This window comes from Salvelinus alpinus, chromosome 22 (genome assembly GCF_045679555.1).
Source record: "Salvelinus alpinus chromosome 22, SLU_Salpinus.1, whole genome shotgun sequence".
NCBI lineage: Eukaryota > Metazoa > Chordata > Actinopteri > Salmoniformes > Salmonidae > Salvelinus > Salvelinus alpinus.
This window is the reverse complement of record NC_092107.1, coordinates 476,083-502,614: the sequence shown is the minus strand read 5'-3', so window position 1 is coordinate 502,614 and position 26,532 is coordinate 476,083. Positions and strand designations below refer to the sequence as shown.

At 41.7% G+C, this 26,532-nt stretch overlaps 3 protein-coding genes and 2 non-coding genes across 14 annotated transcripts in view; 4 read left to right on the top strand and 1 right to left on the bottom strand.

Moving 5' to 3' along the window:
- LOC139548725 (CD166 antigen homolog) overlaps window positions 1–7,527 on the top strand; it is a 60,354-nt gene extending 52,827 nt beyond the window's left edge. For 4 of the 6 annotated variants that reach the window (XM_071358478.1, XM_071358482.1, XM_071358481.1 and 1 more), the window contains exons 13-16: window positions 251–280; window positions 5,643–5,754; window positions 5,864–6,014; window positions 6,126–7,527. In XM_071358478.1, the coding sequence (XP_071214579.1) occupies window positions 251–280; window positions 5,643–5,754; window positions 5,864–5,978 (257 nt within the window). In that variant the 3' untranslated portion in view covers window positions 5,979–6,014; window positions 6,126–7,527. The remainder of the gene's footprint in view (window positions 1–250; window positions 281–5,642; window positions 5,755–5,863; window positions 6,015–6,125) is intronic. The other 2 variants (XM_071358480.1, XM_071358479.1) reach the window with 1 other exon arrangement.
- Window positions 7,528–8,423: 896 nt separating this feature from the next.
- On the top strand, window positions 8,424–21,077 carry LOC139548724 (dual specificity tyrosine-phosphorylation-regulated kinase 1A-like). Of its 5 annotated transcripts, XM_071358474.1 has the most exons (13): window positions 8,424–9,376; window positions 10,684–10,743; window positions 11,195–11,264; window positions 12,781–12,977; window positions 13,150–13,242; window positions 13,383–13,571; window positions 15,167–15,314; window positions 15,443–15,729; window positions 15,912–16,058; window positions 16,184–16,324; window positions 16,435–16,738; window positions 16,948–17,072; window positions 17,403–21,077. In XM_071358474.1, exons 3-13 carry the CDS (start codon window positions 11,255–11,257, stop codon window positions 17,973–17,975), a joined length of 2,214 nt encoding a protein of 737 aa, XP_071214575.1. In that variant the 5' UTR covers window positions 8,424–9,376; window positions 10,684–10,743; window positions 11,195–11,254; the 3' UTR covers window positions 17,976–21,077. The 5 variants fall into 5 exon arrangements, with proteins under 5 accessions (XP_071214575.1, XP_071214573.1, XP_071214576.1 ...); XM_071358472.1 differs by lacking the exon at window positions 10,684–10,743; XM_071358473.1 differs by lacking the exons at window positions 8,424–9,376; window positions 10,684–10,743 and adding an exon at window positions 9,388–10,185.
- Window positions 21,078–21,505: 428 nt separating this feature from the next.
- On the top strand, window positions 21,506–21,577 carry trnap-cgg (transfer RNA proline (anticodon CGG)). Its single transcript has one exon. It is a non-coding gene; the product is annotated as a tRNA-Pro (tRNA).
- Window positions 21,578–21,813: 236 nt separating this feature from the next.
- trnap-agg (transfer RNA proline (anticodon AGG)) lies at window positions 21,814–21,885 on the bottom strand. Its single transcript has one exon. It is a non-coding gene; the product is annotated as a tRNA-Pro (tRNA).
- Window positions 21,886–22,285: 400 nt separating this feature from the next.
- Window positions 22,286–25,797, top strand: LOC139548723 (52 kDa repressor of the inhibitor of the protein kinase-like). Its single transcript, XM_071358471.1, has 5 exons — window positions 22,286–22,545; window positions 22,957–23,077; window positions 23,246–23,353; window positions 23,517–23,553; window positions 23,649–25,797. Exons 1-5 carry the CDS (start codon window positions 22,457–22,459, stop codon window positions 25,544–25,546), a joined length of 2,253 nt encoding a protein of 750 aa, XP_071214572.1. The 5' UTR covers window positions 22,286–22,456; the 3' UTR covers window positions 25,547–25,797.
- Window positions 25,798–26,532: the final 735 nt, after the last annotated feature.

Genomic DNA, 26,532 nt, shown 5'->3' with positions numbered 1-26,532 from the left:
AGCATTTGTCCCTTTTTAATTCGACTCCTTCACTTTTGGTCTGTTTGTCGGGATGCTGGACTCTATCCTTTCCCCTCTCTGCGTCACGTTCTCAGTTTGCATGCGACCGGAAAATCTACACAACTCACAGCGTTACACTCAAGCTAGAGTTTAACATAGCCAATAACGCACTGTCTGACCAATGACATTATACAGTATACTTAATTGATTTCTGGGTTGGACGTTAATATCCCTTTATATCTGATTTCAGTATTTGAGGAGGTGAGAATGGATAAACAAGGTAAGTTGTGATGGTCTTCTTTATCATTTCCTGTAGCAAGAGGGAGGAGAGGAGGGATTCTGTAGAAAATATGTAGGATTCCCAGAGAAAGTGGAATCTGTTATTGTGTATTATACCCTTCAGAGCACAATATCAGATTAACAGCAGCCAGAAATTTCCCCACTGCTGAAAATCTGTTCAACAACAAGATGTGGTGCTGGGGATGTTGGAAATATTTGTTAAGATAAACATACACATTCTAAGGATCAGAAGGAGTGGAGCCACCAGCATCCTGACAAAATCTCTCAATGTTATCTATCCCTTCATTTGCCAAAATTGTATTTATTACCCGTTCACAAGGAACAGATCACATTTTCACACATGGCTTAGGGATAAACTGGGTTTGCATACTGTTCGTATGTAGTCAGTGATACATTTATTTAAATCATAATACAGAAGGTTACAAATTGTATAACAACCATCTAATTTTGTGGCATGTTTGTGTATACCTTATTCATTCATTCATTCATATGTATTCATTCACTTAAAAAAATATATATATATTTACCCCTTTTTCATGGTATCCAATTGTTAGTTACAGTCTTGTCCCATTGCTGCAACTCCCATACGGTCGAGAGCCGTGCGTACTCCGAAACCAAACCGCACTGCTTCTTGACATAATGCCCACTTAACCCGGAAGTCAGCCGCACCAATGTGTCGGAGAAAAACACCATACACCTGGCGACCGTGTCAGCATGCACTGCACCTGGCCCGCCACAGGAGTCACTACTGCGTGATGGGACAAGAACATCCCTGCCGGCCAAACCCTCTCCTAACCTGGACGACGCTGGGGAAATTGTGCGCCGCCCCATGGGTCTCCCGGTCGCGGCTGGCTGCGACAGAGCCTGGACTCGAATCAGGATCTCTAGTGGCACAGGTAGCACTGTGCCTTAGACCACTGCACCACTCTGGAGGCCATTTATTGACATTTATACACTGGTTTGGGCAGTAACTTTTAACAGTTACATGTAATCTGATTACAAAAACCCCAAACTATAATTAGTTACGTTACCAGTTAAAATATTGTAATCAGATTGCAGATACTTTGGAAAACCTATATGGTCCTGTGTGGCTCAGTTGGTAGAGCATGGCACTTGTGTTGCTAGGGTTGTTGGTTCAATTCCCATGGGGGCCCAATATGAAAATCACTACTCACTACTGTACATCGCTCTGGATAAGAGTGTTTGTCAAATAACAAAAATGTAGATGATTATCTCTTGGATTACATTTAGAAAGGATGTTTGTGAAAACATACATTATGACACCTTTCTATTTTCATAATGACATTTAATTCAGCCTTGAAAAAAGGCACGTTTAACTCCATTGGTCCTAGGACTCCCACAGTGAAAAAGCTAAAATTCACTGCTTTCATTAATCTGCTTGCACTGCCCTCATATTTATCCTCACATTGAAGTGTTTTACCATTTTCTTTTCAGGACAACCATGGCTACAGGTAGAACACAAAACAATGGCTTGAGCATCATAGAGAAAAATGTGTTAGTGAGAGTCTCAGCCAGTGGAGGCTGCTGAGGGGGAGGACAGCTCATAATAAGGACTGGATCGGAGCTAATGGAACGGCATTAAGCACATGTAAACCATGTGCTCGATGTATTTGATACCATTCCACCTATTCCGCTCCAGCCATTACCACAAGCCTGTCCTCCCCAATGAAGGTGCCACCATTCTCCTGTGGTCTGTATAGATGGGTCAATAGTTTGTAGCTCAAACCGTTCTGACTTTACAGACATTTTTGTGAGAAGAACCACTTTTGGGATCCACCCTTGTCTCACAAACACCACTCTAGCACAGCCCCTGTTAATTACACACACTAATGGTTAGTATCAGCGGATGCAAAAGAAATAGAAGAATCTAATGCAGCAGTAGTCTGGAGCTCAAACACACAATGTTTAAAAAGAGTTAGAAGTCCAAAATGCACCGGCGTGACCATGGGACTCAAGTTAAGTTTGTTCCACCTGAGCATTTTACTTGCCATTACTGTGAGATGTTGTTGTTGTTCATCAACCTTAGTTGAATGCACTGATTGTAAGTCGCTGTGGATATCAGAAGTCTGCTGGCACAATCAAATCAAATTGTATTGGTCACATACACATGGTTAGCAGATGTTAATGGGAGTGTAGCGAAATGCTTGTGCTTCTACAGTTGTGGCCAAAAGTTTTGAAAATGACACAAATATTAATTTTCACAAAGTCTGCTGCCTCAGTTTGTATGATGGCAATTTGCATATACTCCAGAATGTTATGAAGAGTGATCAGATGAATTGCAATTAATTGCAAAGTCCCTCTTTGCCATGCAAATGAACTGAATCCCCCAAAAACATTTCCACTGCATTTCAGCCCTGCCACAAAAGGACCAGCTGACATCATGTCAGTGATTCTCTCATTAACACAGGTGTGAGTGTTGACGAGGACAAGGCTGGAGATGACTCTGTCATGCTGATTGAGTTTGAATAACAGACTGGAAGCTTAAAAAAAAGGATGGTGCTTGGAATCATTGTTCTTCCTCTGTCAACCATGGTTACCTGCAAGGAAACACGTGCCATCATCATTGCTTTGCACAAAAAGGGCTTCACAGGCAAGGATATTGCTGCCAGTAAGATTGCACCTAAATCAACCATTTATCAGATCATCAAGAACTTCAAGGGGAGTGGTTCAATTGTTGTGAAGAAGGCTTCAGGGCGCCCAAGAAAGTCTAGCAAGCGCCAGGACCGTCTCCTAAAGTTGATTCAGCTGCGGGATTGGGGCACCACCAGTACAGAGCTTGCTCAGGAATGGCAGCAGGCAGGTGTGAGTGCATCTGCACGCACAGTGAGGTGAAGAATTTTGGAGGATGGCCTGGTGTCAAGAAGGGCAGCAAAGAAGCCACTTCTCTCTCTGAAAAACATCAGGGACAGACTGCTATTCTGCAAAAGGTACAGGGATTGGACTGCTGAGGACTGGGGTAAAGTCATTTTCTCTGATGAATCCCCTTTCCGATAGTTTGAGGCATCCGGGAAAAAGCTTGTCTGGAGAAGACAAGGTGAGCGCTACCATCAGTCCTGTGTCATGTCAACAGTATAGCATCCTGAGACCATTCATGTGTGAGGTTGCTTCTCAGCCAAGGGAGTGGGCTCACTCACAATTTTGCCTAAGAACACAGCCATGATTAAAGAATGGTACCAACACATCATCCGAGAGCAACTTCTCCCAACCATCCAGGAACAGTTTGGTGACGAACAATGCCTGTTCCAGCATGATGGAGCACTTTGCCATAAGGCAAAAGTGATAACTAAGTGGCTCGGGGAACAAAACATTGATATTGTGGGTCCATGGCCATGAAACTCCCCAGACCTTAATCCCATTGAAAACTTGTGGTCAATCCTCAAGAGGCGGGTGGACAAACAAAACCCACAAATTCTGACAAACTCCAAGCATTGATTATGCAAGAATGGGCTGCCATCAGTCAGGATGTGGCCCAGAAGTTTATTGACAGCATGCCAGGGCGGATTGCAGAGGTCTTGAAAAAGAAGGGTCAACACTGCAAATATTGACTCTTTGCATCAACTTCCTGTAATTGTCAATAAAGGCTTTTGACACTTATGAAATGCTTGTAATTATACTTCAGTATTCAATAGTAACATCTGACAAAAATATCTAAAGACACTGAAGCAGCAAACGTTCTGGAAATTAATATTTGTGTCATTCTCAAAACTTTTGGCCACGACTGTACAAATAAATATATGGATGAGCGATGGCCGAGTGGCATAGGCAAGGTGCAATAGATGTTATAAAATACAGTATATACAGTACATATGATATGAGTAATGTAAGATATGTAAACATTATTAAAGTGGCATTGTTTAATGTGACTAGTGATCCATTTATTAAATTGGCCAGTGATTGGGTCTCAGTGTAGGCAGCAGCCACTCTGAGTTAGTGATTGCTGTTTAGCAGTCTGATGACCTTGAGATAGAAGCTGTTTTTCAGTCTCTCGGTCCCAGCTTTGATGCACCTGTACAGACCTCGCCTTCTCGATGGTAGTGGTGTGAACAGGCAGTGGCTCGGGTGGTTGTTGTCCTTGATCTTTTTGGCCTTCCTGTGACATTGGGTGCTGTAGGTGTCACGGAAGGCAGGTAGTTTGCCCCCGGTGATGCGTTGTGCAGACCACACCACCCTCTGGAGAGCCTTGCGGTTGAAGGCGGTGCAGTTGCCGTACCAGGCTGGGATACAGCCCAACAGGATGCTCTCGATTGTGCATCTGTAAAAGTTTGTCAGGGTTTTGGGTGACAAGCCAAATTTCTTCAGCCTCCTACTGTCTGTGTGGGTGGACCATTTCAGTTTGTCTGTGATATGTACGCCAAGGAACTTAACTTTACACCTTCTCCGCTGCTGTCCCTTCCATGTGGATAGGGGGGTGCTCCCTCTGCTGTTTCCTGAAGTCCATGATCATCTTCTTTGTTTTGTTGACGTTGAATGAGGGGTTTGTTTTCCTGATACCACTCTCCCGAGTGCCCTCACCTCCTACCTGTAGGCTGTCTTGTCGTTGTTGGTAATCAAGCCCACTACTGTTGTGTCGTCTGCAAACTTGATGATTGAGTTGGAGGCGTGCATGGCCTACACAGTCGTGAGTGAACAGGGAGTACAGGAGGGGGCTGAGCACACACCCTTGTGGGACCCCAGTGTTGAGGGTCAGCGAAGTGGAGATGTTGTTTCCTACCTTCACCACCTGGGGGCGGCCGGTCAGAAAGTCCAGGACCCAATTGCACAGGGCGGGGTTGAGACCCAGGGCCTCCAGCTTTATGATGAGCTTGAAGGGTACTATGGTGTTGAATGCTGAGCTGTAGTCAATGAACAGCATTCTTACATAGGTATTGTGATAAGTGTGTCTGCTAAATGACCAAATATAAATATTTTGCAAGTGTTCATTTTACATTTACATTTTGGTCATTTATCAGACACTCTTGTCACACCATTGTGCCAGCAGACTTCTGATACCAATGTAGGGTGAAAGGGGGACACAACATTGTGGACCGCTATTTTAAAAAATGGTATAGAAAGTATTTTGTATTTTATTTATTTTTGGAAACAAATGACATGCCCATTAAGTATATTGTTACCAAATACATTCGATGAAGTAGTTCAGGCCGGTGAAATACAAATTACTAAATACTCAAAAGAAATTGAAATAAAGGATTACATTCAGAAAGTAGCCTACCCAACCCTGTTTATGCATACATGTACGGAAATGTATTTTCTGCAGTCTCTTCATTTGCAGTGTTCTCTCTCCTAGTTTCTGATGTTTTTCCTCTCTCTTTGTGCCTTTACAGACTCATCAGATGAGGGTGACACGACAAAGTTGGTGGTGGGAGTTATTGTGGGTCTGCTCCTGGCCACTGTAGTTGTGGGTCTAGCATACTGGCTGTACATGAAGAAATCCAAGTAAGTGCATCAATTCAAAATGCCATTCTTATATAGCATGTTATGGTGATATATGTATTATTATTGGAGGGCTGTGATTAGTGTTAAACAATCTGATTTGTGTTAAAAGGCAAGGCAGCTGGAAGACTGGTGAGAAGGAGGATGGATCCACTGAGGAGAGCAAGAAACTGGAGGAGAAAATAGAAGAGAAGCTGGAGGAGAACAGCCAGAAAGTTGAGGTGTAAAGAAAATAAATGTTTAAAGAATGAGAGAAAAAAAAGGTAAAGAACTTGTTTTGAAAAACACATCTACTACTGAATATTATAATATTTGCTTCTTATGTTTTAGATTAAAATATGCCGTTAACATCATCACTTTTTATTTTTCTGCAGTGTGGAAGCAGCAACTAGAAGATTTTGCACACTTCTGTTAAAATTTGAAAGGGGGCATTGAATTGGATGAAGACCATTTGGATTCGGACTTATACACAAAACTTTGTTTCCTCTCAATACTGAATGAAAAAAACTGGCTAAATGAACAGATATGTGTTGTACATAAGCCTAAATTGTCTACACTCTAGATAAAATGCATTAACTTTCCTACTATAATAGTTTTTGTTTCAAGTGTTGGTTAAGAGGGATTTGGTCAAATTGAGAAAAATGACAATTGGAGTGTTTGGCTTGGATTTAATTAACATTATTGCTGGTAGAATTACTACTGGACCAGTTGCCTTTTCTGTAAGGATGTGTACATTGGCCTATACCTCCCTGACTCTCAATGCATCCCGAAGAGCTGAAGGTCTTCACCGCAGTTACGTCTCAGTTCCATATCATCAACACAACCAAACACCCATCTACACAACCACAGTCAGTGCATTTTGTCTGTTTTTAATGGCACATTCACTGCCATTTTTTGTAGTCTCCACTGGGAAAATAAATTGTAGAAAATGTTAATGAAAGGGCTAAGGGTATAGGCTACATAAACAGCTTTGGGTGTTGTAAGGTAATATGAGTTAAGCATTATACCAAGATGCATCGCCTTGCATTGCAGGAAGTAGAGGATCTGTTGTACAAATTATTTCATGACATGTTTCATGGTTCCTGTTTATTTAAAAAAAAAACATTATTACCATCAAAAGTATCAGGAGATTGAGTGATGCTGTTAGGCATCCATTACACTCTTACCATCTGTTTGTGTATCAGTGGGTCGTGTTTAGTTTGAACATAAGACATATTCTGTAATGTAGTGGTTATCTCAGTTGTGTTCATAGTGTTTATTTCTGTGCTTTCATGTCATTTTTTATGTGGAAAGAGACAAGTTGTCCAGCAGTTGTATACTTCACAATTTAGGTCAGGGTTATGAGCAGCATTTAATGAACCTGTAAATATATCAGATCTGAATGTAATTGTGATTTGTTTAGGTTATTTTTCGCTATTTATATTGTTCAAGGTTACACATTTAGCATCTCTGTTAGTTATATTCAATTATTCTCACAAATTCCACCACTTAGTTTTAAAGGTACTGAACAATTGATGGTACTTTCTTGCAGGTATTTGACAATAATAATTATAATGTAAGCATTCTGTGGATTTCTATGAGATTTACCACATGTTATCTCATATTGTCAGCTGGCTGTTTGTTTCCTACATTGTAGTTAATCTGAAACCATCAAATTGGAAATAAGACCAAAGAGGGTAAATGTTGCCATGCAAGTATTGTAAATACTGGCTTTTGTTTTTGTACTTTTGTTTAAAATAAAGTGTAGCCTACATTTTGAAGAAAGTTGTTAAAGAATGTTTTGTTGGCTCTGTCATTCTACTCACAATACATCCTAAAAATGATCGCCCTTCGGTCATCATTGAGAATAGGTACATATACACACCAAAATCCCAGAGAATCAATCTCTATTCATCATCCATAAATCCATATTTTACAATTGGACCACTATTGAGCATTCCTCAACACTAATAGCATGACTCTGATAAATCAATATAGAATCAGAATCATACAAAACCATGATAATCAGAAATCCAGAACTGCACATAGAAAGGACGTATGCTGCCATCCATTGGCCAAAGAACATAGCACATGGATTTGCTTCATCATCATTCAGAGAGATAAAAAATGTTACAAATAAGATCCCACTTGGATATTTAAATCAGGTTACTTTCTGTAGTTTGATCTGATTTATGAATATCTTATCACATGTAAATGTTACTAGTAAATTCATGTCAAGCATCAGGTTTTGCTAAACTGAGTTCATGGAATACAGTATAGGCTACATGTGGGTGCCCTTTATACCTCTAGTCTCTGCTGTAAAGCACAACAGCCACTAAAATAAAAACTGAATTTAATTCTGTCCTGATAAGGAATGTATTTTATAGCTGTGTTCTATGCAACAATATCACACAGCTTGTTCATATTCAGGAATCATGATGTCAATCTGACTGTTTTTTAATTTATTTTTAATTTAACCTTTATTTAACTAGGCAAGTTGGTTAAGAACAAATTCTTATTTACAATGAAGAAGACTAGGTCTGCATGTCTTGCATTTCATTTTCTACTCATTTATTTTTGCAGTCATACATACAGTTTTATGACTGTTTCAAAAATGCATGCAAGAAAGTTTGGCAAATTCCTATTCATGCATTTAATTTAGAAATCCTATCTAGATGATTTTATTCTACTTTAGAATGTTATAGTTAAATTGAAACAATTTCTTCATTAGAATTACTGATTGATTGACAAGTTATGACAGCATGCAACGTTGAATCTGTGGTTGAATTATTCTCGTCATTGGTTCATCCGGGGATTGGATAATTTGATTGACAGTTGTCATAGTAACAACTCAGGCCGTCGCCATTTTGTCAGAAGGTTTTTTTGTGGATTATTTTCAAATGTTCTCCCTTCCCGCCGGAATAATGCAATCACTGGATATACCATTGACATTTGTGTTGAAGACAATGCGTCGAATGGATCGAATTTAGACAATTAAGAAGCAAATGATTTAGCATAGTTTAAATATATTTAGGGGGAGCCGCATTTATAGTTGTCAGTGTCTCTGGTCTACCGGGCCGGTTCACTGCGCAGGTTTGGGACGCGCGCCATTTTGTGAAAATTGACATAAAAATGATTGTCCAAAATAAGCGTATATTTTAGGGCATGATATTTGTTTCATATTTTGGGGGATTTTGATTATTATTCGTTATGATTGCCTACGTCCGTGTTTCCCGTGGTGAGCTTGCAAGAAAACGGAACAATCTGAATGTAGCAACCTTTTATTTAGCTATTGAATTCCTAGCTACAGAATCTTGTTAGCTAACCTTAGCTAGTCAACAGCAGTAGCCACGTTCGTTTTGTCAACTAGCTAGCGAGCATACGAGCTAGCTGGCGCTAGTCATCAGCTGATGCAGGTCGAAGTTGGGTGGATAACTAATTTTCTTGGTTGGGAACGCATTTGATCGTCAAGGAGTTTTACTTGGCTGGCCAGAGGGGGATACTTTTCACCTTCGCGTTACGGGAATTGAGTTGACTGACTGCTACCGTTAACTTATCCGACGACTGAGGGCGGAGAAGCTCAAGCTGGATAAGTTGCCCTATCATACAGGTTATTTGACTTTAAATGAAGATCGTGCCATCAGAGGTGAGCCCGTATATGAAGCTGACTGTGTGTGTTGTGTAATAAAGGTAGCTAACTAATAAACTATCTAGCTAGCGATCAGCAACCATTGCATTGGCCGGAGGATGTCATCCGAATGTCGCTAACATTAGCCAGTACAGATTTGCTAACTAACGTTAGCGCTCTGGATCTAGCTACACCTAACATGTTTTAAACCTAGCTAGTGAGCTAACAACATTGTACCTTTAGTTGTAGCTAGCGGCTAACTAACGTTACGTCAGAGTGCTAACGTAAGTTAATAGCTAGCTAACGTTACGTCGAAGTGCTAACGGAAGTTAATAGTTAGCAAACGTTACGGGTTTATGGGCAAGTAAGGCTCGTTAGCTAGCTACGGTCGTTAACATGGCTAACCTGTTAGAAAGGTGTGGGCAAGGTAACAGTAACAAGGTAGCCAGTTAACAATTCAGGCCCCATATCTTACGTTATTGGCTTGCTAACAAGTTGGCAAGCTCGCCACATAGCTAGCTGGTCATCTAACGCGTAGCTTGCTAGTAGGCCCATACAGCTCGCTCGCAGAACACATCGTCACTGCAATCACTCTGGCGAGAGGAAACGGGTGGCTTGCCTTAACGTACTTGCTAGCGAGCATACGAGCTAGCTGGCGCTAGTCATCAGAAGGGTAACGTTAGCTAATGAGCAACCAAGCTAGGTAGTATTTGTCATTGTGGACGAAGCCAGACTTTGCCGTTGACATTTCTGCTCTTGAGAAGGCTAAACTAAACAGATGATTTCCTTTCCAAAGTCCAACCATGGCGAGAACCACTCCATCACCTGTGAGTAGTTAGCTAACAGTTGACAATTCCTTATTTTGAACTGATGACAGCCCGATTTGAGTGTGCAAGTATGTAACAAAACTGAGGGAATCGTTTTTAATAAATAATGTCATAAGATAGACATAGTTAGATATGAAGATGCATACACACAATTCGTATTATAACGGTATATCAATGTAACTAGGCCTGTGTTCATGCCTCGACTCAATAGCCAGGAAAGGAACTGTTCAGAAGACGGTCCTGAAAACAGGGGATTTTATGATCGTTTATGCTTTACAAGCAATTACCATGTTTTTACTTCGAGGAACAATTGGATGCGTTATTTCTACTTTATATGCACTGTTCTGAATAATTTAAATGGTGTACAGTTTGTATTCAAACCACTTGCATTGTAATGTAGGCTTATACTGCATATCATATTTAGCAACCCTTCACACCCTGATAATACTTCAGCTGACTGTCTACATAGTGTAATATTTTGTTTATTTTATTAATTAGTTGCTGTTGAGGCATTCGGGTCGTCTTCATCACAGGCATATCAAGTTAATGGCTTTGACAGTGAGTATAGACATTATGAGAGGAGATCTCTAGTTTTACTAGGTCCAAAACAATGGTCAACCTGTTTTGACCTGCTTGTTAGGATGGCACCTGTCTCGGTGTGAACCATGTTTCTGAACTGTTCTTGCAGCTTTATTCAGCTTAGATTTATATGGTCACTTGTCAACATGCCGAACACAATCTTTGAGTCATTGGTTCACTGAAATTAACCAGACTGACTGGGAAATGTGATTTGTTGGATTGATTAGAGCTTTCTATTTTCTAGAGTTACGGAATGTTAAATTTACAATATATATTTTCTAAAAAAACATTGTGTGAGTCATCCATTGCCTTTGCAATGTTTTGGTATTTTTCCTCCCTATTTTTTCCACCAAAGTTTTTGTACTATTGGAAAGTAGATCCCACCAGAAATGCACAGTCAATGATACTTATCTCTTTTTGTTCTTCATAGTGGGTTGTGGTTTGCTGCTGGACTCTCCTCCCAGGATGATATGAAATTTTACAGGAGACGATGCATCCAGGTTAGCTGCAATATCTGCAATATTTTCTCTTTGATGGGGAGGAGGCAGTCTTCTGACAATTTACAATTTGGAGTTGGGATTACATTAAATGGAGTGAAGTTTAAAATAAACCATGGTGCACCTCAAGATGTCAGCCAAGAAAGTGGAGAAGAAAGAAATGCCAGTCATCCTTACAGATGAATCTTTTGGGTTTAGTGAGCTTGGAAGGATGCTTCAACAACTGGCAAGCATTATTATTGAACAGTTACACAAAGGACAAGGGTGAACTGACCAGCCCCAGATATAAATCTATAATTGCCTATATAATATTAAATGTACAATATTATACATGAAATATAAATCACAATTTATAAGGAATAGTACTGTACTACATATAGTGAGAAACGGGGTTATTCTAGGCTACCTTGTTTGATTTTTGTCAGATTCTGAGGTCACCCCCATGATCAGTTATACTTAATACATGTTTTATTATTGTATGATGTGTCAGAAATGGCATATTACAATTGTATAATTCTAAACTGGATTCTCCTGGAATGTAGCTACTGTACATCTTTATTTCCAAGGTTCTCCTAATAATATCTATCAGTCTGGATATATTTGTTCCTCCACAGCTGGGTCAGCTCTGTTTCTAGTGCTCTCAGATGGAGTGCAGGTTTTAGGCTGTGCTGCTATTTTGCTGTCAGGCTCTAGTGTACTGAAAGAGGCCTCTAAGTGTGCCAAAGTTCAATTTTATTTCTTGTTTATTTCTTGCTTTCTCATTGGAAAATGGGAGCTGCTCTGCCCTGGCAACAAAAGTAGGCTATTTGCATACTGCGTTGTGATTGGCCTGTGCATTGATGGGCTTGCCAAATCACACTGTATCTCTGTGGTGATAGGCTATGCTAATTAGGTGCTGTTGCTGGGATTCTGAATAGTGGTTACTGTGTAGCGCTAGTGAATTGTTGTCTGGTGAGATGCTGATAGATGAACAAGCTACGTAATACTTTTCTGATTTCTTTTCACACAAAGAGAAGGTTGATTAACTACCCAGGCTGTATAAATATTGCATTTTTATTCCTGATCTTAAAGTACATATTCTATAGCCTCCCGCTGTTCTGTCGGCACCTTCTCATGGATGCTAATACAACAAACATACCATATATAATTTGAATAATAGCGCTATTTAACAGTAAGAGTTAGGCCTATGTCTTCCTACTCATGTCAATTATATGAGAGAAATTACACTGACTGTAAAATGTTAGTTAGAATTTACCAACATCCCATTTCGGAATTTCAGTTGATAATCATTGAGATTCATACTACATAGTAACGCTGTGTGCCTACACTTCTAGACCCCTTGATGTGGTATTTTAGATCAGTTTGTCACTGCAGGAAACCTGCCATTGATAGAGTAATCAGTCTGAAAAATCAAATTGATTTCTCACTACTTCAGGGAAAGTTTGTATAAGTTTAAATATATATATATATATATACAACATTTTCAGCATTAACTCGTGTAAATGTTGACTTCTTTCAGGAGGAGAGACTTCAGCATGCAAACCTTCGTCCGTCCGGCTTGCGCCCTCTTTTTCTTTCCACGCTGCTGGTCTTCAGATGGCTGCTCCAATGCCCCATACGCACCAGCAGTACAGTGACCGCCACCAGCCAAGCACTGACCAAACTGCTGCGGTCCTACCGTACAGCGACCAGACGCAACAGCTCACTGCCAACCCGGTATACAAGCAACCCACAAACCTCTCAATTTGCCATACACTTTAACACACACTTGCCCAGTAGAAATCAGAACTTTAAGTAGCCTATCATTTTGATTGCAAATTGTAAGAAAAGTTCATACACATTTTTTTTTTGTCTGAGATATTAATGCTTTTCTTGTGATTTGTTACAGAGGCACATGCCCCAGTGCTTTCGTGACCCTACTTTGGCTCCCCTGCGGAAGCTCTCCATAGACCTTATCAAAACCTATAAACAGATCAATGAGGTGAGACTGGTTTCTGCTGTTTAATGTACTGCAATTGCCACAGCATAAAAATGTATAGTTTTGAATATTTTTCGTGTAGTCAGTTAGATAAGGACGTACATATGCTAATGTCTGTATTGCGGTTCTTTCCTGGACTCTAGGTGTATTATGCAAAAAAGAAGCGGCGGCACCAAACGGGTCAGGGTGAAGACTCCAGTCACAAGAAAGAGAGGAAGGTCTTCAACGATGGCTATGACGATGACAACTACGATTACATTGTCAAGAATGGGGAAAAGTGGATGGACCGCTATGAGATTGACTCATTGATCGGCAAAGGGTCATTTGGACAGGTACACTTTTGTAAATGATTCAACATTATTCTCGTGATCACTTGTGTAGCTAGTGTGATTAAAACATAAGAAAATGCAGTACCAGTCAAAAGTTTGGGCACACCTACTCATTCAAGGGTTTTTCTTTATTACTATTTTTTACATTGTAGAATAATAGTAAAGACATCGAAACTATGAAATGGCACATATGGAATCATGTGGTAACCAAAAAAGGGTTAAACAAATTAAAATATATTTTAGATTCTTCAAAGTAGCCACCCTTTGCCTTGATGAAAGCTTTGCACACGCTTGGCATTCTCTCAACCAGCTTCACAAGGAATGCTTTTCCAACCGTCTTGAAGAAGTTTCCACCTATGCTGAGCACTTGTTGGCTGCTTTTCCTTCACTCTGCAGTCCAACTCATCCTAAACCATCTCAATTGGGCTGATCTCGGGTGATTGTGGAGGCCAGGTCATCTGATGCAGCACTCTATCACTCTCCTTGGTCAAATAGCCCTTACACAGCCTGGAGGTGTGTTGGGTCATTGTCCTGTCGAAAAACAAATGATACTTCCACTAAACGCAAAGCAGATGGGATATCACAGCAGAATGCTGTAGTAGCCATGCTGGTTAAGTGTGCCTTGAATTCTAAATAAATCACTGACAGTGTTACCAGCAAAGCACCATCACACCTCCTCCATACTTCATGGTGGGAACTACACATGCGGAGATCATCCGTTCACCTACTCTGCGTCTCACAAATACACTGGGGTTGGAACCAAAAATCGCTAATTTGGACTCATCAGACCAAAGGACAGATTTCCACCGGTCTAATGTCCATTGCTCGTGTTTCTTGGCCCAAGCAAGTCTCTTCTTTAGTGGTGGTTTCTTTGCAGCAATTCGACCATGAAGGCCTGATTCATGCAGTCTCCTGAACAGTTGATGTTGAGATGTGTCTGTTACTTGAACTCTGAAGCATTTATTCGGGCTGCAATCTGAGGCTGGTAACTAATGAACTTATCCCCTGCAGCAGAGGGTCTTCCTTTCCCGTGGTGGTCCTCATGAGCGCCAGTTTCATCATAGCACTTGATGGTTTATGCGACTGCACTTGAAGAAACTGTCAAAGTTCTTGACTTTTTCTGGATTGACTGACCTTTATGTCTTCCAAGTAGTGATGGACTGTTATTTCTCTTTGCTAATTTGAGCTGTTCTTGCCATAATATGGACTTTGTCTTTTACCAAATATGTCTATCTTCCGTATACCTCCCTGCCTTGTCACAACACAACTGATTGGCTCAAACGCATTTAGAAATTCAACAAATTAACTTTTAACAAGGCACACCTGTTAATTGAAATGCATTCAAGGTGACTACCTCATGAAGCTGGTTGAGAGAATGCCAAGAGTGTGCAAAGCTGTCATCAAGGCAAAGGGTGGCTACTTTGAAGAATCTCAAATATGATTCCATATGTGTTATTTCATAGTTTTGATGTCTTCACTATTATTCTACAATGTAGAAAATAGCAAAAATAAAGAAAAACCCTTGAATGATTAGGTGTTCTAAAACTTTCGACTGGTACTGTATGTGTTGGTGTTTTCTCTCCTTGTGATTGCTGTAGGTTGTAAAAGCTTATGACCGTGCAGAGCAGGAGTGGGTTGCCATCAAGATCATCAAGAACAAAAAAGCTTTTCTCAATCAAGCCCAGATTGAAGTGCGTCTCCTAGAGCTCATGAACAAACATGACACTGAGATGAAATACTACATAGGTAATGCACTCTAGTGCTTGTCTGTTGTCCAAGCCATTATGGAGTACTGTTATGTTTTACACCAATCTCTCCTGTATGTGTATCAGCCGAACTTGACTGGCAGAATGTCTCCTTTTCCTATCATGTAGTTCACCTGAAACGTCACTTCATGTTCCGGAACCACCTCTGCCTGGTGTTTGAGATGCTCTCGTACAACCTATACGACCTGCTGCGGAACACCAACTTCCGTGGCGTCTCTCTCAACCTGACCAGGAAGTTTGCCCAGCAGCTTTGCACTGCGCTGCTGTTCCTGGCCACGCCTGAGCTCAGCATCATCCACTGTGACCTGAAGCCTGAGAACATCCTGCTGTGCAACCCCAAGAGGAGCGCCATCAAGATAGTGGACTTTGGCAGCTCCTGCCAACTGGGACAGAGGGTATGCTAATCTACTACTTATTGTCTTGGTCCAAAAGAGTTTAACCTTGTCTTTCACAAGTCTCATTTCTTGCATATGTTCTGTATACCTCTGACGTATATTCTGTTCTCAAGCTTGTAATGCTGATATCTGTAATGTTATCTTTAAGAATGGGTTGTGATTTACTCTTTCTCCTTCCTCAGATATACCAGTACATCCAGAGTCGCTTTTACCGCTCCCCAGAGGTGCTGCTGGGCATGCCCTATGACCTGGCCATCGACATGTGGTCCCTGGGCTGCATCCTGGTAGAGATGCACACCGGAGAGCCCCTCTTCAGTGGCGCCAACGAGGTACAGTAGGCTTGACTGACTAGCTGGAGATCTTTTTAAATGTAGCCAACTCTGAGTAAATGAATTTGATACACGCAATTAACATTAATCCATGGCAGTATTTTGTTCTGTTCTATAATTCTCAGGTGGACCAGATGAATAAGATAGTTGAAGTTCTAGGTATCCCCCCCAATCATATTATGGACCTAGCCCCAAAAGCCAGGAAGTTCTTTGAGAAGCTATCAGATGGCACATGGAGCGTTAAGAAGACCAAAGATGGCAAAAGGGTGAGGGTTCTGCAGTTCCTCTCTCAATATGGTGTCCTAACAGTGGCTTTTGGTAGTGTTGTGTATTTGAGTTCAAGTACCTGACACCCCCTCGTCTTTCCTCTGAGCAGTATAAGCCTCCAGCCTCTCGAAAGCTCCACTCCATCCTGGGTGTGGAGGCCGGGGGTCCAGGTGGCCGGCGGGCGGGGGAGTCTGGCCATGCCGTCGCTGACTACTTGAAGTTCAAGGACCTGATCCTGCGGATGTTGGACTATGACCCCAAGAGCCGCATACAGCCCTACTACGCCCTACAGCACAGCTTCTTCAAGAAGACTGCAGACGAGGGGACCAACACGAGCAGCAGCGTGTCTACCAGCCCAGCGCTGGAGCAGTCCCAGTCCTCTGGAACCACCTCCAGCACCTCCTCCAGCTCAGGTAACACTCCCGGGCTCAATTGACCCTCTTTCTCTCCTCGGAATATTGTAGTTGTGGGCTCATATCTCAAAGTGGTGCCTTTTCAGTGCACTGGTGGGAAACCCAACAGTTGATGGTGCTTAAAAAATATATACTATTTTAAACCTTTGTTAGGTTGTCATTTTTTAGATGTGATGGGCTGAGGTTGTGCCCTCGTCTCTCTCTTGCAGGAGGATCATCTGGGACAAGTACCAGTGGCAGAGCAAGGTCCGACCCCACCCATCACCACCTACACAGTGGAGGGCACTTTGGGGCAGTGCTGCCAGCCATCGATGGTGACACCCTCTGTCCACAGGTGACATGTCTTTGTCATTCATTTGAAGAAGCTAATTAATCAATAGACAACCTGTTGTAAGTCCTAATATAGTCAATATTATTTAAATGCACTGGGAATGTAATGGTATGACATTTTCCAAGTAGCATTTGACAAGAGTATTGACATTTTAGTCATTTAGCAGACGCTCTTATCCAGAGTGACTGAGTTAGTGCATTCATCTTAAGAGCTAGGTGGGACAACCACATCAGTCATATTAAGTACATGTTTCCTCAAAGTAGCTATCAGCAAAGTCAGAGCCAGTATGAGAGACATTAATTGATTTGATTTCTGTATCTGTGGGCCTCACAGGCAAGAAAGACTTACCCTCCCCCATTGGTGAGGGGAGGCGGCATTGGACCAGAGCCAGTGGCCGGAGAGACCCACCCAGTCCAGGAGACCACCTTCCATGTCCCCCCTCAGCACCCCAAGGCCCTGCACCCCCACTCCCACCCCCATCATCACCACGCGCAGGTGATGGCCACAAGGCCCCGCCCACGGCATTACACCTCCCCCACACACAGCGCCTCCACACAGGACTCCATGGAGGTGGTGCATGGCCATTTGTCCATGACCTCCCTGTCTTCCTCTGCCTCCTCTTCCTCCACATCTTCCTCTTCCACTGGGAACCATGGCAACCAGGCCTACCAGCTCCGCCACCTGCCCTTTGGGCACCACGGCGGGCTGAGCATGGGGTTGGGCGCCTTCTCGAACCCCCGGCAGGAGACTGGCATGGCCGCCCACCCCGCGTACCCCATGGGCACAAACACTGGGCCGGCTCACTACCTACCAGAGGGCCACCTGGGCATGAGGCAGGGCATGGACCGGGAGGAGTCTCCCATGACTGGAGTATGTGTGCAGCAGAGTTCCATGGCCAGCTCGTGACTGCACTGACATTTGGCTGTGTGTTCCCCCTGTGCGTCATTTTTAAGGTGGTGTTTTTTACTACAGGTGTGTCGAACTAAAGCTGCTCACGTCAGAAGGGAAATATCACTGAACCGCTACTACAGAGAAGATCCTTTAAAAGAATGTGGTTTCCGTTTTTCTTTTGCAATCATTACACATAGTAATGTTGCAAAATAACCATAGTAAAATTCAATCCATTTCACAAAATTCATGTAACAAATAACCACCATCTGGTATTACGTGGCAAAATCTTCTGGTGAGCATTGGGGATAAAGTTGGAAGCAGTTTTACAGGTAGCTGTCAGTAATGAAATGCTAACACATCCTCTTATTTAAAACTGTGGAATTTCTGACATTTTTGTTCCACAGGTTGTTGATTGTTTTACCCTTTTTAAAGTGAATTTTCACAAAAGAGCTGCTTTTAAAACATGTAGCTTGACCAGGAGGAAGTGTTTGCAGTGATATTTCGTGTTGTCTGTCGGTATTGTGTAACTCTGTGAGAGGGGAGCACATAGCAGTGGAGTTCCTATAGCGTGCGCTGGCCCAGACAGTGGAGGGAATACCCTGCAGGTGGAAGATGTTGGGAGGTTCTGAGGGGAGCGCTGCCCCCATTAAGTCCAGGGGCCTGGTGAGCTGGGCCCGGCCTGGCACCGATGAGAGATTGGCTCTGGAGAAGAAAAGGATCCGGCCCAGCGCGGGGAAGACTGGTTCAGTCAGTGGCTGGTTCTCAGATAACCCTTTGGCCTTACGACTCATGGACTTGGAATGGGACGGAGCTGGACATTATCATTTGAATTAACATGGCTTTCCTCTATTTTTTTTTCTCTAGACAGCCCTTAATTCTTTAAGGAGAATAAACATCATAGAAAAAGGTAATTAAGAATGATTTCTGAGGCCTTTCTCTACAAAGATTTCTCATGAATGGGGCCCCACATTACAGGGTCTTCTTGTACACACCAATCTCCTAAACATTACTTCCTCAAAATCTTGTTCACAGATTAAGGATTTCACAGTGGAAAGAACTATCTTTTCCAGAGTCCCTTTGCTTACCCCCCCCCCCCCCCCAAATCTGCATGTAGTTCTTCATCTGAACACCTGCACAAATTCTCCATCTTAAACGGAAACTGAAAAGAAAAAAAACGAGTTAAGTGACTGCCTTTTTTCCTCCTCAAATTATGCTGTGAATTTTACAATAATTTATTTTCCCTTTGGATATTTTTTATACCAAAGCAGTTGTTTTTAAAGCATATTAGGTGTCTGTAACCAATAATGTAGCAGTTCACCACTTTTGACTCCGTTTATCAAGATCTTATTTTAACGTCAATACAAAACAGCAGCAATATATTGCTCTAGCAAAACGGGAACCCGTTGTTGAACTTAGCTACTGTATATTTTAACAGTTAAGGTTGCAATGTTTTACCAAACCTGTTTCCATATTATTTGGTTGATTAATTTGTGGAGTCTCTCTTTTAACCTTAGTATGTTTAGCGACATTGGTAGTTACTCTGCAGGCTCCAGAGTAGCAGAATTAAAAGCTCATGGTTCAATGGAGACAACTGCATTCTATTTCTGCATTTTCCCCCACGTATACCAATTATTATTATTTTTTTTACCTTTATTTAACTAGGCAAGTCATTTAAGAACAAATTCTTATTTTCAATGACGGCCTAGGAACAGTGGGTTAACTGCCTATTCGTTAAGGGTTTCGCTGCCTTTCATACATAATTTGGTCGACATGCTAGCTACTGCCATAACTCAAGACTATTTTAGTTTCATTACCCTGGCAGTGTACAGACAATTGTTTCAAAATTATTTGGCAGGGCACCTTGTGAGCCTGGTCCTATTCAAATGGAAAGGGTACCAGTCAGCCCTCTTGCTAATGTCCTGACGATGGTGCTCAACTTAGGCAGACATGCATGTCCGTAGAACTCGACAGTAAATAAAATACATGTTTCATTCAGTTTATTTTATATCAGGGATTTTGAAGTGCTTATTTTTTTTTATGCATTTTTTTTTTTTGGTCTTCTCCGGAAAAGTAACAAGACCAAAGTCCTGCTCATAACAGCCTTCTTAGTTAAACACACACACTGCAGGACACCATTCTATTGTCATCATAATTCAGGGGAGAGACCATCACAAGGACAAATCATGTTTGGTATAACCACAAACTCAAATGCAAAGCTACCTGTAATGATATTTTGATTTTATCTAAATGTTAAAATTTTCATCACAATCATTTTTCATACCCCTCATGATTTTTGAGATTCAGAAAGTAACAGTGGTTTTGCTGGCACTCATACTGGTACTAAACATTCCAAAATAAAGGTTTAAAAAAATATTTAAAAAAATTTACTTGAGTGACTCTTAAGTGTGAGCCTGTTTCAGATCATGCTGAATGACCTTTGATCTAGAGCAGTTGTCATGACATGCAGCCCCTTTTTAATAGTTGAAATAGAATTTATGTATATATTTATATTTTTTAATAAAGGAAGTATAGAACTCACTACCTTGCTCCTGCTGGTATGATTGTTTGTCAATTTGGTGACCATTCAGTGGCAAGATCTCAGTTTTCTTAGTCAGTGGTGTATCATGGTCTCTGGTCAGAGGTACTTGACTACATCAGGACAACACTATGAGGTAGGGTTTGAATCAAACAGGGAAAGCTATATCTTCAAACCTTAATTTTCACAGGGTATATTGTAAGTGCATGTACATCCACAAACCTTACATTTTGGTTGTATGAGAAGCACATGGTGGGGAAAAAATGGTTCCATTTTCAATAAGGCTGTTATGTTTGGGTTTCACACATTTGAGTACTTGTTGACATCCCTCACCCTACAGAAAGAAGCGCAAGTCCTCTGATTTCATTTGAATACCTTTTCCTTCAATTTTTATTTTTTATTTCATCAAATTTTTTGTACATGCAACATGCACTATAAAACTGAACAGCATGGGGAAAAGGATAAGTCCATGTATCCACAGATTGTAAGATCTAGTCAAGACTTTGCTGTGTATATGACAATGCCCTTTGTATTATATTAAGACAGTCTTATGTATGATATATAAAAAGAAGTTAATTGAACTGTTGTGAGCCTCTGTTCCTCAACTTATCTTCACACACACCAATATGTATTTCTTCCAGGAATACACTATTGTCTCAATGCTATTTATACCTGCACAAATACCAAATACATTACCATGATAGTGGACACTTTTCTGCTGAATAATAATAACTGTTTAACACCATAACTCCTTTGTGTAGCCTAAAATTACGATTCACACTCATTAATACACTGATCAGCACAACAAACCGGCAACGTTATCGTACTAGTGTTGTAAGAAAGCCGAGTGATTCTCAACACAACAGCAAGCTACATGTAATGGGTGTAGATGAGATGTAAATTATTTGTATTATAATTGAAGTGTCCTGATGAACTCTTTAATGTTAGTCAAATGATCACGTGGAATTTCTTATTTTATAATCATGTAGATCAGCTTGTTTTACGCTGTGGCTCGTTGGTCTAGGGGTATGATTCTCGCTTCGGGTGCGAGAGGTCCCGGGTTCAAATCCCGGACGAGCCCATCTTTTTAAATTTGAAGAGTAATGGTAAGATACAAGTATTTGAATGCTGTAACATAGCAACAACGTAGTGAAAAGTGGTACATTTGGTGCAACTACATAGAATAACAGAGATTGAACAATAACTTTATGACGCAGTGAGTTCTATTTTTGCTGGGTTTAACTCATGCACATGTATAGCGAATTCACCATGTTTCCATCCACAACGTTGACACATTAAATTTTACACATAAAAAGAGGGCTCGTCCGGGATTTGAACCCGGGACCTCTCGCACCCTAAGCGAGAATCATACCCCTAGACCAACGAGCCAGATGAAGCATATAAAGTATGTGTTTTGTGTTTATTCACGCTCGTTTACAAGTACATTAGTGTTTATTTTCTTCTCATGAATCCGAACTGTAGCCGTTTAAAGTTGACTATATTTCCTATATGTCCAATTGCCATGACAAACTAGCTATATTTTTGCAAATTTGGGGTACCTCTTACACGAGTGTAACGAAATCGTTAGTGTAACGTAGAAGACGCACGGTCATCTGGAAGCCTCTGTTCACGGGTTTTTACACTGATCCGAGGTACGTTTTACTTTTAACCCTTACAATGTAAATGTGTAATGGTTGTTAGTTAGAGCTGATCCTGGATCTGTGCGTAGAGATAACACAAATGAGCACGTGACAAGACATCATTGTGACGTACATTGTTGAACGGAAGCAGTTCGGTTTCCTCTTTCTCAAATCCTCCAGGCCACGCTTAGCACTGTTGCGCGCCTTTTAGGTTAATTTCAAAGTAACAGGTAGCTAGCTTGTGTAATATACATTATTCAAACGCAAAGCATATGTCTGAATACTAAATTCATTTGAAATCGAATAAACGTTTATGCACAATGCCCAATTTTTGCGCGGCTCCAAATTGTACCAGGAAGAGCACTCAATCCGATTTGGCTTTTTTCAGGTTTCCAAGAGATCCAGAAAGGTATGACAACGTCTGACCGTCACAATATGAACTCCTACCTTGCTAAATGTAGCTATGTTGTGTTCAGTAGCACGCTAGTCATCATAGCTAACTTTAATATGTGGAAAATGGCTACCTAGCCAGCTCACTTGCAGCGAGCCAAGTGGTGTGTGTGGCTTACAGTGCTGACATTCGCCTGTAGCTGAGTTGTACAGATAAGTTAGCCCCCATGGCATTTGTGGTGTAGATCCATCGTACCTCTAGTGAAACTTTTGGACATATACATTAGGTACCACCCCAGCACCAACACACCTAAATAATAAATTAATCATCGTCTTCAGTCTGGACCATGATTCTTTAAAACTAATAGTTTACAGGTAACTAGGCCAATAAGAAAATTCCACCTAACCCCTCCTATTCTGGTTTGTTCAGATGTAGGCTCTGGGTTGAGAACTGTCGCCGGGCGGATCTGGAGGCGAAAACATCAGACCAACTCAATAAACACTACAGACTGTGTGCCAAACACTTTGACCCGGCTATGGTTTGTAAAACAGTAAGTGCATTTCAAACCACAAAGGTCTTTCTTTGAAACATGTCTACCTCACTGAACAATCTGTCTTTTTAGAGATTATCCTAATCTTACATTTGATAGGTTAGGAGCTGTGTGTTTTGATATTCATGTATTTGAATAACTTGTTTTGTCGACATTATTGTTTTTCAGAGCCCTTACAGAACAGTACTGAAGGATACTGCTATTCCAACCATATTTGATTTAACAAGCCACCTCAAAAATCCTCATAGCAGACATCGCAAGCGGATCAAAGAATTGGTATAATATCGCTTATTTTTTTACTAGGACTTTATATCCTTGTGTTGCTTCAAAAAAAAACAAATTCTGTTAACTACTACTGGCTATATTTCTGTAGGTCTGTTTTCAATGTAATAGTTAACATAGTTACATTGTCTTATGTTTCAAATAATTGTTTTAACAGACTGAAGAAGACATAAGGAGAATTAAAGAGAGAAGATGTAAGTTGCATTGTTTTTGTTTAAAAGTATTGTTGTATCCATACACCTTTTAAACATCAGCTTATATCGAATTTCATTTTTTTGTTTCCTTGCAGTGGCATCCTCCATTGAACAGCTCCACTCAAAGAAAGACATTGAGGCAACTGAGGGTCAAGATGCCGCTGAGGAGGAAATCAAGCTATCCCCAGAGGAGAAGGAGTTCCGAGATTACCTGAGGTCTCTGTTTGAGATTGTTTTCATGCTAGGAAAGCAGAACATCCCATTGAAGACCAATGTCCCAGAAGGACTGGAGAGAGATCCCAGTAATTTCCAGGCCTTACTGGAGTACCGCATTAATGCTGGAGATAAGGCTCTGAGGAGACGGTTTGAGGCCACAGCAGTGAATGTGGAGTACCTCTCCACGGCCCAGCAGAGCCAGCTCCTAGACGTCTGTGAGGGCACTGTCAGAGAGGAGATCCTCATGGAGGTGAGAGAGAGTCGCTTCTTCTCACTGGTCACAGGGGACCTGGTGGAGTTCGCTGGGGAGAGACACCTGCCTCTCTTTCTGCGGTTTGTAGATCAGTCCAACACTCTCAGGGAGGAGTTCTTGGACTTTCTGCCATTCGAGGGGGACGAGGCCTCACTGGTAGAGAAGCTGGAGACTCAAGTGACAGACGGGTGGGGGCTGAGGATGGAGGACTGCCGTGGCCAGGCCCATGTAGCCACCGGCACCTTTGCCACTAAGATGAAAGCTGTGGCAGTCGGACTGATGGGAAAGTACCCCATGGCAATGCACACGCCTTGTTCCACCTGCGCACTGAATATACACCTGGCCAACAGCCTTCCCTTCCCCAGTGTTCAGGTTGTCATGGCAACCCTGAGAAAGATTGGCATCTTCTTTAAGCAGTCTCCATTCTTGCAGGCTGAGCTGGAGAAGGCCATCTCTGTTTACCACCAGGGAAATTATGAGAAGGCAACTGAGCTGAAGGAGGCCTGCAGCTCTAACTGGACAGTGCAGCACAACGTGTTTGAACTGACTGTGGACCTGCTCGAGTCCCTCCTGCTGTGCATGGATTGCATTCGGGACAATGAGAATGTCAAGTTCCCTGATGCTATGACTGGGGACGCCTACTCAATCGCAGAGACCCTGGCTGACTTTGAGTTTATTGTCACCTTGGTCATCCTGAAAAATGCGCTTTCTTTCACACGAGCCTTCGGCAAAAACCTGCAAGGGGAGGCCCTTGATGTGTTCTTCGCTGCCAACAGTCTAACAGCTGTCCTGCACTCTCTGAATGAAGTCTTCGACAACATTGAGGTCTACCATGAGTTTTGGTTTGAGGAGGCTGTGAATTTGGCGGGTACCATGGAGATCCCTGTGAAGGTGCCTCGTCTGTTCCTCCGGAAGCACCGATTGCCCGACACAGACGAGATCCCGCCAGAGACTTACTTCAAGGAGTATGTGACGGTCCCGGTGATCCGCGGCATCATCGATGAAGTGGACGACATCTTCTCCCAGAGCAACCTCAAAGCCCTCAAGTGCCTGTCACTGGTCCCTGCCATCATGGGCCAGATGAAGTTCAACACCTCAGAGGAGAACCATGCAGATGTGTATCGCAAGGACCTCCCCAACCCAGACACGCTGCCCGCTGAGCTGCATTGCTGGAAGATCAAATGGAAGCACCGGAGCAAGGAGGTCCGCCTGCCCTCCACCATCCACGAGACACTTCAGCTGTCGGACGTCAAGTTCTTCCCCAACGTCAACTGCTTCCTGAAGGTCCTGACCACCCTGCCTGTTCTGATGCTGGAGGACAGCGGCAGCTCTGAGACATCCAGGAAACGCCTGCAGACTTATCTCAGTGACACACCTATCAAACACAGGTGCAAGAGTCTGGCCGTGCTCCACATAAACTCTCATGTTAAGCATGACCTGGATGTCATGGTTGACAAATACTGCAGACTGTACCCCGAGGATGAGCCTGAACCCGAGCCTGAGATCAGCACCGTGGTGATATAGCATATTAAGTTTGAACTTGTGGAGTTTTTTTCCGTATAAATGGGACAAAATCCAATTAAAATTACATTCAAATGATGTCTCCCTGTTGTATTATAACTTTAGTCTGATAGTTTCATGAACATAGTAACTGTAAAGTCTGAGTAAAATATGACCTCTAGACAAGGTTTTTTGGGGCATAATTTTATGTAACATTTTGATAATTAATATTGCTCTGTACCTTAAGAATATTGCCATTAAACATTTTTTTTATATTTTGTTTTGTTCTAATTAAATGCCACTTGGTGTCTTGAATGATACTGCTCTTTATTTTATGGGAATTCGTCATATACATTTATGTTGATTTAGGACTATAGGCTACCACTATAATTTTGGAGGGTAAATATGTATTTGTCACCATTATTTGCCATTCTGTTTTATGACAACTTTACAAAAAAGGTTATACCATTTCCCTCCTTAATGCTACAAGCACAAGTCTACCAGTTACTGTGACCTGCCCATGACCTTGCGCAGAGGAGGGAAGATGATACCAAGATACTATAATCGTATAATGTTGCAATTTTACTGCAGGCTACGTTATTACTATGACGTTCGAATTTTGTCTTGAAATTATTTCGGAAAATCCACAAGAGGGCAGTCCAATCTCAAAAATTGCAAAATAGATATCGTCATCCCGAAAGAGAGCCATAAACCTAGTAATGGCGTCTTTTTGTAGGCACTAATTCCGCCATTGTTCGTTGGACAAAGCCACAGATACAACAATGAAACAGATATTTCACTGGATGTATAAATGTGAAGTTTCCACTCATACTAGCCCACTGGCGGGCAGTGGGAGAGGATGAAATTAGATGGATTTTGGCCGAAATTCTGCACATTTTCTCACCAATGGAACATTTGATCTCAATACAATTATATGTTCCCATAACTACAATATGTTATGAACAGAGTGGACTCAGGTTTGTAGACTTTACCCATTGCAAAAGTTTGAA